Source organism: Vanacampus margaritifer, chromosome 16, assembly GCF_051991255.1.
Source record: "Vanacampus margaritifer isolate UIUO_Vmar chromosome 16, RoL_Vmar_1.0, whole genome shotgun sequence".
Taxonomy (NCBI): domain Eukaryota; kingdom Metazoa; phylum Chordata; class Actinopteri; order Syngnathiformes; family Syngnathidae; genus Vanacampus; species Vanacampus margaritifer.
Window position 1 is genome coordinate 8,843,530 of NC_135447.1, and position 14,635 is coordinate 8,858,164.

General features: G+C 40.0%; 2 protein-coding genes across 4 annotated transcripts in view; both read left to right on the top strand.

The window, feature by feature from the left end:
* Positions 1-193: 193 nt before the first annotated feature.
* On the top strand, positions 194-13,286 carry ubash3ba (ubiquitin associated and SH3 domain containing Ba). The gene is made up of 15 exons (XM_077546384.1): positions 194-623; positions 734-892; positions 7,357-7,410; positions 7,594-7,780; positions 8,001-8,199; positions 8,277-8,446; positions 9,264-9,472; positions 10,797-10,941; positions 11,027-11,147; positions 11,224-11,346; positions 11,470-11,562; positions 11,661-11,805; positions 11,880-11,986; positions 12,170-12,279; positions 12,374-13,286. Exons 2-15 carry the CDS (start codon positions 765-767, stop codon positions 12,509-12,511), a joined length of 1,929 nt encoding a protein of 642 aa, XP_077402510.1. The 5' UTR covers positions 194-623; positions 734-764; the 3' UTR covers positions 12,512-13,286.
* Positions 13,287-13,302: 16 nt separating this feature from the next.
* LOC144036087 (uncharacterized) overlaps positions 13,303-14,635 on the top strand; it is a 40,173-nt gene continuing 38,840 nt past the window's right edge. For all 3 annotated transcript variants that reach the window (XM_077546389.1, XM_077546391.1, XM_077546390.1), the window contains exons 1-3: positions 13,303-13,403; positions 13,623-13,742; positions 14,574-14,619. In XM_077546389.1, the coding sequence (XP_077402515.1) occupies positions 13,683-13,742; positions 14,574-14,619 (106 nt within the window). In that variant the 5' untranslated portion in view covers positions 13,303-13,403; positions 13,623-13,682. The remainder of the gene's footprint in view (positions 13,404-13,622; positions 13,743-14,573; positions 14,620-14,635) is intronic.

A 14,635-nucleotide genomic window follows, 5' to 3' on the forward strand; every position in this document is an offset into this window, starting at 1 on the left:
CCTGATAAAATACCCACGGATTTAATTAAGCCTTATACACATCCGTCATACAATTCTTTAGAGTGACGTCACTGCTATAAGAAGTGACCTAATTAAAAATCAAGTTGTCCGGCTTTACCATGGCAACAGATGATGTATTTTTTTCTATTTGCTTTCCTTTGCGCGTGCGCATAGACGCCCCCTTTTAGACAGGAAGTGTGAACCACTCTTTCCACCATCCGCCCCCAGATGGGCTCTGCATCACACCGCTTCCAACTCATCTGAATAATGGCGCTGTAGTTCTTTTGATCACTTTGCTGTCATTTCCACGAGTGAACCAGCAGGTGTCCTACCCGCTTTTTTAACGCCTCGCTGGCTCTTCAAGTTGACGGGTCGCTTATACTTGTCTTCCAGGCAGATCCCCTGTCCCCGCCCGGGAGACAAGTCCGCGGTGGAAGGAACGAAGCTAGCGTTTTAGTTGCATCTGATTTCTCATCCGGCGGACCGGATGCGAGAGGCGAGCACGACCCCGACGTGTTCCCCTCCGCGGCCGGGGACGGCAGCTCGCGACCACGGCTGGCCCAAATAGTCGAGGTGACTCGGCATGGCTGACCCGAGCTCAGACCTGCTGGATGACAACCAAAGTGTGGGCTGCACCTAACTTAAGCCTCATGAGACTTTAGCTTCCTCTTTTTTTAAGGCGTAAAATATTCATGTCTTTTTTTTTTTAATTAAATGAAATGAAATACGTCAGAGGACCGTCCTGGCCGATGGAGCAGTGAAAGATGGCAGCTAAGGAGGAACTCTACGCCAAAGTAACCCCTCGGAGACAGCGCCAGACCCGCGCAGGAACCGTCAAACATGGGTCACCTCTGGACGTGCTGCTGTCCATGGGCTTCCCTAAGACCAGGGCGTGAGTACACGACCCCAGCACACACGCACGCATTACACAAATACTCAACATGCAACTACTGTTTTGTACTACGTTTTTGATGTGGCGTTGAGACTTTGGCCCCACTCCTGCAGAAAGATGCTATGTTGAGTGACTCAGATGTTGCACTTGCCAGCCTTTCTCTTGAATTCAGTGGATCCTGCTCAAATATTCTTTCTTCCCCCACCACCATTCATATTTGAGAGGAGTGGGTTGCCAAGAAACAAGCTGTGTGAATGAAATATGGAGCTTATGTAATGATGATAAAAATCCCCATAAATAATGAAAGTATTTTGCTCCGACCAGAACTGCGGTTTATTTCTTAGACATCGAATATTGATGCTGAGTATTTTGTGCAGTTGATACCTATTTGGTCAGCCTTGTTTTAAAATTCCTCCAACATCCCCAAAGGATACATATTAGGTTAAATGAAGACTTGTATTGTCCATACATGTTTACAGTAGTAGTGTTCAAAAGTAAACAAAGTACCTAGTATGCATAACAAGTTCTTCAACATAAATTTTTTAATAGGTTGACTTCATCATAGCGCAAAACAACCCATCAACCAAAAAATATCCCCCAAAATCCAAATTACTGGCTGCAGTGTGTATAACGAGACCTTTTTAGGTACAGTAACTTTGGTTGGACAGTGCCCAAAAAGTGTGTAGTATATTAAGGTTTGATACCCTTTTTCAGTGTTTCCAATGTTAAGGGTACCGAAACATCCAAAATGATCAGAATCTGTAGTCATCGTCAGTTGGAAAATTATCATTCAACAGCATTTGTGTCAGTTTGAGAGGAGAGATCATCTCAACTGAGGTTAAATGATTTATTATGACATTTGTGACCAAAATAGAGCTCAATAGTTTGAGTTGTCATGTACAAAATGGGACACTTTGCTATCTTGCATGAAAAAAATCTTACAAGGGAATTTTCCCTTGTGGTAATTTTCTTCCCATTTTGTGATTGTTATTTGCCAAATGGCAGTTTGAGAGCCAATAACTGAAAAATCTGTCATCTGGGCCTAGCTTCGGGGAACAAGGACTTGATTGTGTCGGAGGGTGGGAGTATGAAATACAAATAAACACACAAACACGCATATACGAGAATCAACCCTTTTGTGAAATTGAGAGGAATCATTGCTGAGTCATTTAGGAATTGACCGGTGCAATCAGACAGCAGCCCCTCCGCTCGCTGGTCATGTCCGATGTCCGGAAGCAAATTTGCAATTATGTTGGCGTAGTGCATATGTATAGAAGATAAAAAATTGAGTTATTATCCAGTCAATTCAATTTACGTCTAGCCTTAGTGATAGGATAATCGATTTTAAAAAGATGCGATAGTGACAGCACTAATATATACTGTAGTAGGGATGCATCAGCTGATTAGGGTTGTTGTCATGTTTCTCTAACCTTTTGATGCGCTAAGACGAGAGGAAGTTGATGTGTGAGTTATCATGCTTCCAGTATTGCAGTTTATGAAACCACAGCAATGCAGTACAGTACAGTACTGTATTTTACATTCTATGGTCACAATACTAAGTACACCAACACTGCATCAGAAAATAATTTAATCTTGGCACTTCATCATATTAAAATCATATGAAGATGTGTTTCTAATATTTCCCTCTATCTTACTTGCAAATTAAGGTGACCAAAATAGTAGGAATACCTCATTCTTAAACACTGACTGCAGTCTCCTTTCACAATAGTATGCACATTGTTGACAGACAGAATTGTTGTACATCAGGGGTCAAACAATGTAGTGCCCAGTGGCCTGATGTGGAAATAGCTCACGTGATGGGACATTGTGATTTCCTACAAATGTTGTAGAAAAGCTCATTTGAAAGTGTTACCTTTAATTAGTAATAATAACGTATTTGAGCAAATTAGTTCTTTCAAAAATGTATATTTGATCAAATAAATAAATAAATGGATAAGAGGACCTTGTAAAAATGATCACAATATTGGAGGAAAAAAATCAATTAGCATTTTTCAAAATCTTTCAGCCCTGCATACAAAATGGTGGTTGTGTTGGAACATATTAATGGATTTTCGGTGCATTCAATGGGGCGCTTTGATGCTATTATGAGTAAACTCAATGTACCACTGTACTAATTATGATACAGAAGTTATGCTTGCATGAGACACATTCCAGTGCAGGCATTTTTCATGAACAAACTCTGAGCTCGGATTCAAGGCGGCTTAGCGGAAGTCGCCCATTTCCTGAAGTGGTTTGTGACCTTTTCTGCGCTCTCTGTTGAGATGGTGGTTTGAGGGCAGCTGATGCAGAGGGTTGCAATGTCTCGCATATACAAGAAACCACAACATTGAAAAGCAATGAGGTGCTAAAGAAAAAGATTGAAAATCCAGACAAGATAATTAGACACAAAAAAAGACAATCATTGAGGTCAATCGGTTTTAATTGTTTCATGATGATTCTATTTCTAGATTTAAGTTATACATGTAGTTTCTTCCAAAATGATTTTTATCCGTGTTCAGCTTCAACGAATGTCAAGCCAAGTTAAGTTTGTCACGCAAAAAGCTGGAACAACATACTTCACCCACACAATGGCCCAGTCACTTCCTTTATGGTGTCTCTGACGCTCTCCGTTATAACATGTGACTTTGAATGTCTTTGCTCCAGAAATAATGAAGCGAGAAAAACGGAATCGGTTCCAGACACTGACTCTACATTATTATTATTTTTTTTTGTGAAAACACGTGCTGCTATCATGCGAAGAAAGAAGATGTTTATGATTGTAAACAGCAAGCCGCTCTTGTTTCTGATATTTAATCCCACACAGTAATGATATCAAAACACATCAACATTTCAACCAAATTTATCTTCTCAATAAAGAGATAATTTGGCTTTTTTGTTTGCATGTGATCTATCATTAAAAGCTGCAAAAATTCCTTGGCTGTTCCGAATGGGAAGCGTTCTGCAGTCTATGCAAATATTTTAACAAACTATGATGATTGAAGTGAACATTTCTGTTGCTAAATTTGACAAATAATGTCCATTTGTCTTGAGACTTTACATAATACTTTGCTTGTGTCCCGCCCCCCCCAAAAAGAAAAACTCCCACGCATCACTGTTTCATCTGTTTCGTTTTACGGGGGCGGCAGAACCTCATCTGTAATGGCTTTGGAGGCGGAAGGTCACAGTCCAAGTCCTTCTGCAGAAAAAAATGGCAACTAGTTGTTACAGAGTTGCTAGTCTGCTTCCTAATTCCCATCAATGTGCCCTTGAGTAAGGCACTAGCCCCTCAACCCTAGCTCAAGAGGTGTAACACTGTGTAGTTCCGACAGTCCCTTGAGTGCAGAGATAACTGAAAACACGTTATGTTTGTGTTCAAGTAATAGTTTGCTACATACATGTACAGTAATATGGAGGACCAAAGATGCAAAATAAAAAATAAAAGCGCATATAAAAATCTAATTCCAAAATGAAATACAAAAATAAATATAAATGGAAATAAAACCATAAAAAATATATACATAAATAAATAAAAAAATGAGACTCAAAAAATAAAAATTTATTTATGTATATCTTTGCTTTTTTTTCTATTTCTATTTATTTTTGTATTTCATTTTTTTATTGTAGTTTTTTATATCCGTTTTTATTTTCACTTTTATTAGTAGTATTTTTTTATTTTGGCGTTTTTGGTCTTCCATACATGGATATGGGTTATTGACGGATAAAGATTTCACCAGACAAGAACAGTTAATTTATCATAAGTATTGATTCTTTATTATTATTTACTATTATCTACAATTGTACTGTTATCTATGATTTAGGACATTTCTAATTTAGGATATCTATCCATCTATCATGGTAAGCTTTATCAAATGGTCGCTTCACAAAATATTTTCAATATTATGAGGCTAACAATTAGCCACAAAAACAAAACAAGCTAGGTAGCTACACAAGTAAAACTATTATTTGTTGGGGAAAAATAGTTTTTTCGGGTCATGCCACATAATCTCTAAATATGACCACCACATACCAGTTGCTAAAAGACTAACTTTTTTGTTCTTTTTTTTACACAGTAGGGCTCTTGATTGTCTTGTGGATGATACAAACTCCTGTCTTTAAATGTATTTCAAAATAAAAGTCCCAAATTGATAATTGCTTTTTGCTTCACACCACATGGCATTTCACAAAATTGGCGCTGTCGGACAAACGTATCCGTCAATGACGGCAATTCATCAAGTTCAATTACACGGAAATGTTTTACGGTCCAGATTGCATCGAAGTGTGAGATTATGAGGGTTTTCCTAGCCTGTGTCATCCGCACGTGCCTTTTTTTTTTTTGTGGCGGATGGAAACCTCTTCGCCCTGTTGGGGTGATATGAACACATAGCGATGGTGTTCCCCTTTGGTTTGTAAACAGGAAATGTTGATTTGCCTGTAGGGCTGAGTCATGGAGTGGCCCTTGGGTGCATTCAAGTGTGGAACTGAAAATTTACCACATGCTGGTGGAATGAAAAGCACTTCCACAGTACTGTACTTCACTTCTAGGTGGAATCCAAACATAATGCAGAAGTAATTTGTCCCAACCCATCTTTTTCTAGCTGTGAACAGGAAATGCAGTTTATAAATAACATGCTCATTTTTGCTTGGGGCAAGGCAAAAGCCTTTGGTGTGTACGCAGCTATTGAGGACAGCAGGTCCATGGCTGCTTCTACTATGTGGAGCACATAAAACTAAAGCATTCATCTCAGGAAAAACAAAGACTTAAGGGATTAAATGGCAGATGTGGTTCACAAATACAATCGACGCTGTGTGGGGTCTCATCTATGGGAAGTTGAGTTGCATTTAGACGCAGGCTTCAACAATTCCTTCAACAATGTTGTATAAAGCTTACCAGTAGTTGAAATGTCTTAAAGCTTTAACAACTTTTCAGAATTGCAAAATCAAAATGTGGATTTTTATTTATTTATTTATTTATTTTACATTTTATTTTATTTCCTTTTTATCTTAGCTCCCAAGGTGATCAGGATATCTTAAAAAATAAATGTGAATACCGCAGCTCCCTATAGTTTCTTTTTTGAAATATAGTACAGTAAATCATTTTTTTCAAACATTTCAAAATATGTTAGCTTTCACTTATCTTTTAATTTTAAACAAAAACAGAAGGTGCAGAGAGTTCCCAGGGTCAGCAGAATTTTAAAAAAGGCCAATGCTGATTTCGTCAAAATGCCAAATATCGGTTGGCACCGATAATCAGCCTGACCAAATATCAGTCTATCCATATCATGACAGGTTGAATTGGTTCTGTGACTTGGTAGCCCTTTAGAAATGAACACAAATTTTAACATGATGTTATACTATACCATACTTGTTCATTCACTTTCGAGCAAAGAGAGCCTTCCCTCTGCTGGCCGTTTTTAAGAATGCAGATAGAAAGGATTCCTAATTTAGGTTTCTGACTCTGTGTCACTGAGGGTTCATCCCTTGAAAATAACAGATAAGCAGGCCATCCAGTCTTGCATTTTGGATTGGATTTTGATGTCTCAATCACAGCTGGCTGTAATCTCTTTATGCCCTGAGAAAAGTACACCCCCCCCCCCCCCACACACACACACACACACGCACACAACTAGGTTAAATTTCTATTGCACTGCAGCTGACACATGCTACAACACAAGTGAGTTTGTTTTTGAGGTTGGGCAGTTGATTGAATTATGTGGTAAATGATAGTACGAGTACACGCATGTTGTAGTAGTAGAAGAGATGTGCAACCGTGTTGTGACACTTAAGCCTCTGCAGTCCCTATTGTGCACACTGAACTGTGTGAGGGCATACCCCCCTCTCAATAAAAATGGCTGAATACAGCAGTGGCACAATTCAAATGCATGAATTCATTAGCCCATAAATACCACAGTGTCTTCATTTGACTCGCATCCCAACAGAAGATAAGTGACCTTTTGTGTCTTATTCAGAACAGTGACAAACCGTATCTAGGGGTGACTAAGCACTTTATAAGTGTGGAGGTTTTATTATTATCTAATGGAGTGAAATGATCTTGATTCGCAAATAACCTTTTTGAATCTGAACAAAATCCAGACTTGAAACAATTAAAGAATAAATTGTGAATGTTAAGTTATTTTTATTGTTTGGCGATTACGTATTTAAAAATAGATATATTAAAATACTACTACTACTAATAATAAAATTCAAAAAATGTTTTCAACATCATAAGCCAGCCCAAAAAAAATCTCTATTCTGTCCAATGTTTTCTCCTTTCACTGTCAATACCGTTTCATAAGATCCTGGTATGAATTATTGAGTGTCTCTTGTCATTTTAATTCTCTCTTGGGATTTGTGTTCTCTTTCCACTGTCCCGTGGTGTGCAGCAATCCCCTTCTAATAAACACAGGCCGGAAGAAGATCTATTGATTTTGCGACTGAGTTTTCTCTTGATCTTTGTGTCTTTGCAGCTTGAAAGCTTTGGTTTCGACTGGAGGGAAAAACGTCCAGGCAGCTTGTGACTGGTGAGAAACGCACGCACGCACACACACGCACATGTTGCCATTTCCCGCAGTTACTAATTCACCACTGGAATGTGATTAAAGTTCATTAATGGTAAACAAATGGCTATAAGTGACAGTGTGCTATCCTAGAGTCATAGCAGCACTGCCTGTATTTTTAACTGTTGTGCCCATGTGTGCGTCCAGGCTCTTTTCCCATGTGGATGACCCTTTCCTGGATGACCCCCTGCCCAGGGAATATGTGTTGTATCTGCGACCCAGCGGTCCACTGCTGCAGCAGCTCTCGCTCTTCTGGCAGCAATCTCGCCTCTCGTGCGGCAAAAACAAGGCACACAACATCTTCCCCCACATCACTCTCTGCCAGTTCTTCATGGTCAGTCTTGAGTTTTATCTGTTAAAATTGTGAAGGCTGAGCTAAACATCGGCTTATTGTTGCTGAGTTACACAACCACAACAGAGTTTTTGTATTATTTTTGCCTGACTGATTCAGTCAATGAAGGAAATGCTTGCATTCAGTGGTAAAGGTCTGATTTGAATTCTCCTTAAAATTTTCAGCCTTGAGTTGATGTATTTGTTTTTTGTCAACTCTACAGTGTGCCGATGGGAAGGTGGAGGCTCTGTCAGATGCCCTCCAGACCTCTGTGGCAAAGTGGAAAGGTCGTATACCCATGCCCCTTCCCCTGGAGCTGTACACTTCCTCCACCTTTATTGGCCTCTTTGTGGAGGAGCAAGTGGCAGAGTTGCTGAAGAGTTTTGCGGCCGATTTTGCAAATGAAGCAGAAACTAAAGCAGGTTAATATATATATTTTTTTAATTAAAAGTCCAAAAGTTGCATAGTTGTCACCAGTGTGCACATTTTCTATGTCCAGATGTGCATGTTGAGCACCATAAGAAGCAACTGCATGTCACGTTGGCCTATCACTTCCAAGGCACCCATCTTTCAGTTTTGGAAAAGTTGGCCAAAAGCGTTGATGTGTCATCAGGCTGCGACTGGCTGGCTGTGCTCTTCTCCCGGGATATTCGCTTTGCTAACCATGAGGTAGGAATGCGTCCTCAAATATACGATGATGACACTGGGGCTTTTCAAATATTGTCTACAATTAATCTACATTAAAAACAGTTGGGTCAAAAATAACCCAATTATGGGTCAAAAATCCTTTACTTGGCTCAGTTTGGCCCACCTCTGGGTCAGAAATTGGGCCATTTTCTATAAAACACTCAACACCCACCCACCCCCGACCCCCCCAAGAAACTTTATGGGTTGGTTTGTATGAAATTTCATTTCATTTAATTTCATTAGATTTTTTTGCAAAAAAAACCCCAGAAAGTTTGTCAGTTTTACAAAATTACCTTCTTTTTTTCTCATAACCCAGCAAGTTGGGTTAAATTGACCTAAGTAAAGGATCTCAGCCAATTTTATTTATTTTATTTTCACCCAAAAAAAAGGGTGGGTGGGGATATTTTGTATTAAAAAGAAAAACAGAATGTCAATTTGACTTAACTTTCTGGGTCAGATACTCTACTTGGGTTGTTTAAAAAAAAAAAGAGGTAATTTTGTAAAATTGACCCAACTTTGTGGGTTGCTATGCAAACAAAAAACAAAATACCCCCCCCCCCCCCCCCCCCACAAATTGACATAACATAGATCGGTCCATTTTTGATCCATAATTGGGTTACAGTAATTTCTGGACTACAAGGCGCACCTGACTATAAGCCGCCCTAACTAGATTTGGGGAATATTACACATATAAGCCACACCCGACTGTAAGCCGCAGGCGCTTTTAATGTTACCGCACCGGGTTCCCGCTACTTTATTTTCCAACCACTGATTAAAAATGTACGTTTTTGTCCCCTAGACATTGCAAGTCATGTATCCCTATGCGCCTCAAAATGATGACGAGCTTGAGCTGGTGACTGGAGACTTCATCTTCATGTCTCCTATGGAGCAAAGCAGTGCCAGCGAGGGCTGGGTGTATGGCACGTCCCTGGGCACAGGGCTGTCCGGCCTGCTGCCTGAAAACTACGTCAACCGCGCTGATGAGTCTGACACTTGGGTTGTTCATGGGTAAGAATGAGCGCACACTCTTGCCTTCCCTTTCATTCCAGGGACTACCTTTACTGACACATTATTTGGATGAGAACATTCTCTGCGCGTACCACTAAAATATAAATAAATCAAAATGTTACAAAAATTATGAAGAGTATACTGTTCTGAAATAATTATGAATTTTTCTTAATTTACTCACACTTTGACTCGGCTGTGGCCATGTTTAGTTGAATGCAAAACTATTATTCTCTTGTATGAATAGCAACAGGTGAATACTCAGGTTAATTGTACCTTCTGCCCTCTATTTGAAGAGCATTTAAATGTTCAGTTTTTCTCTATGTCGCAGGCCAGGGGTGGCCAAATCCGGTCCTCGAGGGCCACTATCTTGCGTGGTTTAGATGTTTCCCTCCTCCAACACATCTGATTCAAATGATCAGCTCATCAGCAAGCTCTGGATAAGCTTGATAGGGATCCTAATCGTTTGAATCAGGTATGTTGGAAGAGGGAAACATCTAAAACATTCAGGGCAGTGTACCTTGAGGACTGGATTTGGACACCCCTGTTTTAGATTTTCCCCTCCTCCAGCACACCTAATTCAAATGATTAGCTCATTAGCAAATAGCAAGCTCTGCACAAACCTGATAATGATCCTGATCATTTTAACCAGGTCTATTGGAGGAGGGGAAACATCTCAAACTTGCAAGATCATGGCCCTTGAGGCCCGGCTTTGGGTGCATTCATTTAAGATGCTTCCCTCCTCTAACACACCTGATTCAAATGATGAGCTGATCATTTGAATTAGGTGTGCTGGAGGAGCAATAACATTTAAAACATTCAGGATCGTGTCTCTTTAGGACCGACTTAGGACACTCCCGTTTTAGATGTTTCCCTCTTCCGGCACACCTGATTCAAATGATCACCTCATCAGCGAGTTCTGCAGAAACCCAGTAACGAGCCGGATCATTTGAATCAGGTGTGTTTGAGGAGGGAAACATCTGACAATTGCATGATAGTGGCCCTCGGGGACCATCTTTAGACACCCCTGTTTTACATGTTTTTCTTCTGCAACACACCTGATTCAAATATTTAGCTCATCAACAGGTACTGCAGAAGCTTGATAGCGATCCTGATCATTTGAATTAGATGTGTTGGAGGGGGGGAACATTTAAAAGAATAGTAGCCCTTGATGACCGGATGTGGACACCCCTGTCTCAGGCATAGACAGATATGCTATCTCTTGGTGACTGAGTAGTTACTACAGTTCATGGACCTAGTCCTAACTTTTGCATGACTTATTTTGACTAAATGTTGAAAGGTATTTGTGGTTTTGTCTAATCCTCAGGTCTCATTCTGTTCTTAACTACACATCCCCGTCTAATGCTGGCAGCACGCTGGGTGGTTTACTGTTTGATGAACAGCACACTGACAGTTTACTTGACAGTCTGGTGGATCCTCCTAGCCTCGGCGGCCTCTGTCCTCCCATGCAGGTACACCTCATGACTAGCAGATAAACTTGAAGGCACTGTGGGATGGCATTTTCCTGCAAATGGTGTCATGGTGCCTTTTTTCCAGGTGACGCGGGTAGCCGGTCAGTCCTCTTTGTCCAAGATGAGATTGTTTGTGTGTCGACACGGGGAGAGGATGGATGTTGTGTTTGGGAAACACTGGGTCACTCAGTGCTTTGACGCCAAAGGTGAGCATGCGGAGGGAACACGTGGCCCTGTTTGCATCTGTATCCTAACCGCTAACTTAAATTCTTTTGTGTGTAGGCAGATACATTCGCTCAAATCTCAACATGCCATCCAGCCTGCCAACCAGAAGCGGCGGTCACAGGGACTATGATAAAGATTGTCCTATTACTGTGTTTGGCTGCTCCCAAGCCCGTCTTGTAGGTTGGTTCTGTTTTGGAAGAAAAAGGTCACACAGAGGCATTGGGAGTGTTACACGCAAAGTGACATCTTTCCAATGATGATGTTTCCTACAGATATAATCATAGTGTTGTTGCTCTTCCTCAGGTGAAGCCTTATTGGAAAGCCACACCACAATAGACTTTGTTTATTGCTCTCCTTCACTTCGCTGCGTCCAGACTGCTCAGCACATTCTGCAAGGTAGGACCCCCTTAAATACCAACATAATAAATTTGAACGTGACCTCTGTTTTCTGCAAGTCTCATCTGACCATGTGTATGCGGGTTTTTCTGTTTCAGGTCTCCAACAGGAGGGAAAGACGAAAATCCGCGTGGAGCCTGGACTTTTTGAATGGACCAAGTGGGTTTCAGGCACCTGTTTACCTACCTGGATCCCCCCGACAGAGCTGGCGGCTGCTAACCTGAGTGTGGACCCAACATACAGGTCCAGAGCCTATGCTCTGACCTTAACATATTGACATATCGCCTTAACATATTTCGTATGTCTCTCATCTTTAGACCTCATGTTCCTGTTAACAAGCTAGTGGTTTCTGAGTCCTATGACACCTACATCAGCCGGAGCTTCCAAGTGACTCGAGAAATCCTATCAGAATGCAAAAATCTGGGTACAGTGGACTCTTGGTCTCAATATTTCGCCAAATTGTAAATTTCCCGACAATTTTCTTTGTCATCCTTCACATTACAAGTGCTGAACTTTGCATACTGTATGATGAATTTGAGTGTCATTTCACAGCAAATAAGTGGTGGTGTTTGTGGAATTTGCTTCTTTTTCTACCTCTTTCACACAGGAAACAAGGTCCTCATTGTGGCCCATGCGTCCTCCCTGGAGGCCTGCACTCGCCAGATACAAGGACTCAGCCCACAAAACTCCAAGGACTTTGTGCAAGTTGTGCGAAAGGTCGGCCAGATGCTGGTTACATCACATCGAATAAGATGTCTTATTGTTTCCACTCAATAACACAGAGGTGCATCTGCTCTGCGCATTCCTACAGATTCCCTACTTGGGATTTTGTGCTTGTGAAGAAATGGGCGAGACGGGGGTGTGGCAGCTGGTTGACCCCCCCATCCTGCCTTTGACACATGGACCTAATCACAGCTTCAACTGGAGGGAAATGCTAATGCCAGATTGATGAAACACCGCACATTTCCTTTAACATTCCGAACTGTGGAATCAATATTTATTTTTTACCCACACTGCTACCAAAAAAAAAAAAAAATCAGATGAGCACACGTCTTGCTTCCATGAATTGCATCCTGTCGAAAACGTGTGTTTTTTTCCCGGGGCAAATGTATTGAGATGCACAGCTCAGGAATGTGATGATAACAGCAAACAGTAGCTGGACTCATGTCTTTGTATTCTCTCACCCGTGTATACACTGTGACAAGAATTATCTGAGAAAGACTACAGGAATAAATTTCAGAAACTATTATTTGATTTGTGGTTACAATTCTACTGAAGAAGCACAAAAGAAATGTTGACAGAGAAGAAATGATCATCGTTGGTGGAAGCGAGCCATTTCTTGTACCTGATTTTATTCCAGTAAATTTCATACTGTATCACCATTCTGTTCCACAGAATTATTATTATTATTATTATTATTATTATTATTATTATTATTAATGTGGATGCAATGCAGTTTTGATAACTCCCACTGGAACTTATTGTAGTAAATTCATGTTTTTGTTTTATTTTTTTGTTTTTTTATTATTATTGATTTCTTCAGCTGTTGCTCCAGTGCGATGCTACAATGCTTTTTAAGTATTATGTTTTCCATTTCACTTTTGTTACTTTTCACATAACTGTACATTTAAAGAGATCGGGGTTGGGGAATATTTGTTTTATAAATCCAAATATCCCATTGCGCTTGCAATTGAATAAAGATGGCGGAGTAACTATTTCTGAAAGTGTTGCATAATTTGAATGTCGCAGTTTTGAATTTAACTGGCACAGTCCAGACTCCAGACACCTGCACCTGTGCCAGCCATTTTAGAAACATATCGTACATCTTGAATGAACCATTGGTAACTTTTAATTTTGCACCGTTATGCTAAAGCTAAACTGTCTTCGTTTGTTTTAACATTTACAGCTTGAACGTTTGAAGGAGAAAATTATGCTAGTGGTTAGCTTGTTGGCCTTTAGCAATCTCGGCTAGCTGACATGCATTGTTGCGAAACAAGACTCATTCCAAGTATATTTTTCAACCGTCGGCAGTTTTTGATTGGGTTTATTTTTTGTTTTAGTTTTGGAGGTGGTGTAAAGGAGCTAATTTGTGTAGGTGGCAGGTACGACAGGCCAGGATCATGGAGATAGAGGTGGGACATCAAAATGGACAAACATCCTCAAGATGTTTACCACCGCAGGTAAGACAGACATAAAATAACATCTATTTCCATTGTCCAGCAGTCTATTAAAATTATGAAGCCATTCAAATATCTGGCATAAAGCTATGTGACGAATGGGCACTAGATGGCGCTGAAGCCTGGTGTTCCCAAGTGGACAAGTGGCTTTCTCGAGATGTGGAACAGGCACGCGTGTAATACTTTCCAATTAACAGTTATTTGCAAAATTGTCGTCATTTGCTTTCTACAGCATTTATCTGTTAAATGTTTTAATGGGATAACATTTATCCACTTGTACTCATCGCCATAGTGATCAACATTTAAATAAAGTGTAAATAGTAGGCCCCATTGTTCATCAAAAATGAGGCATAGGTTTTATTTATTTTTTCCTAATTATACCTATATTTATTGTTGTAAGACGCTACATAGTTTGAACATCAACACTTCATTTAAATATAGGCATAACAACTTAAAATTGTACTCATATCTTTAAAAAAAAAGTGTTCAGAAATTAAATTACTAGAGAAGTAAAAAAGGATTGTGTGCTATTGTGTAATACTGTACTACATTAAAAAAAAAATCATGCATAACTACAATCTTTAATGTGGTTGATTGTATTTCATGTTAAATTATGTAAATTTTATTCGTAGAGTATTTAGTGATTCTTTTGCTTTTGCACAAGAGAGTGTCTGCATACCACCACTAGTGCTTATACCAAACTTATATGTTTATTTGCAGTACCTATCTTGTTAAATGTGTACATAGACTGTATGATCATCATTTATCTTATTGCATTTGCTTGTCTGACATGCTTACTCATATCTGTATTGTGCACTGTGCTTTAATGTTCAGGCTTTTACCAGCAGAGGACATCATTCACATTCAGGAATAGGAAAAGGTAGGAATTTTAGTTT

Coding starts and splice junctions, on each gene's coding strand:
- ubash3ba (XM_077546384.1), top strand. CDS start 765: ATGGCAGCTAAGGAGGAACTCTACGCCAAAGTAACCCCTCGGAGACAG. Junction 7,411..7,593: donor GTCCAGGCAGCTTGTGACTG/GTGAGAAACGCA, acceptor GTGTGCGTCCAG/GCTCTTTTCCCATGTGGATG. Junction 8,447..9,263: donor TTCGCTTTGCTAACCATGAG/GTAGGAATGCGT, acceptor TTTGTCCCCTAG/ACATTGCAAGTCATGTATCC.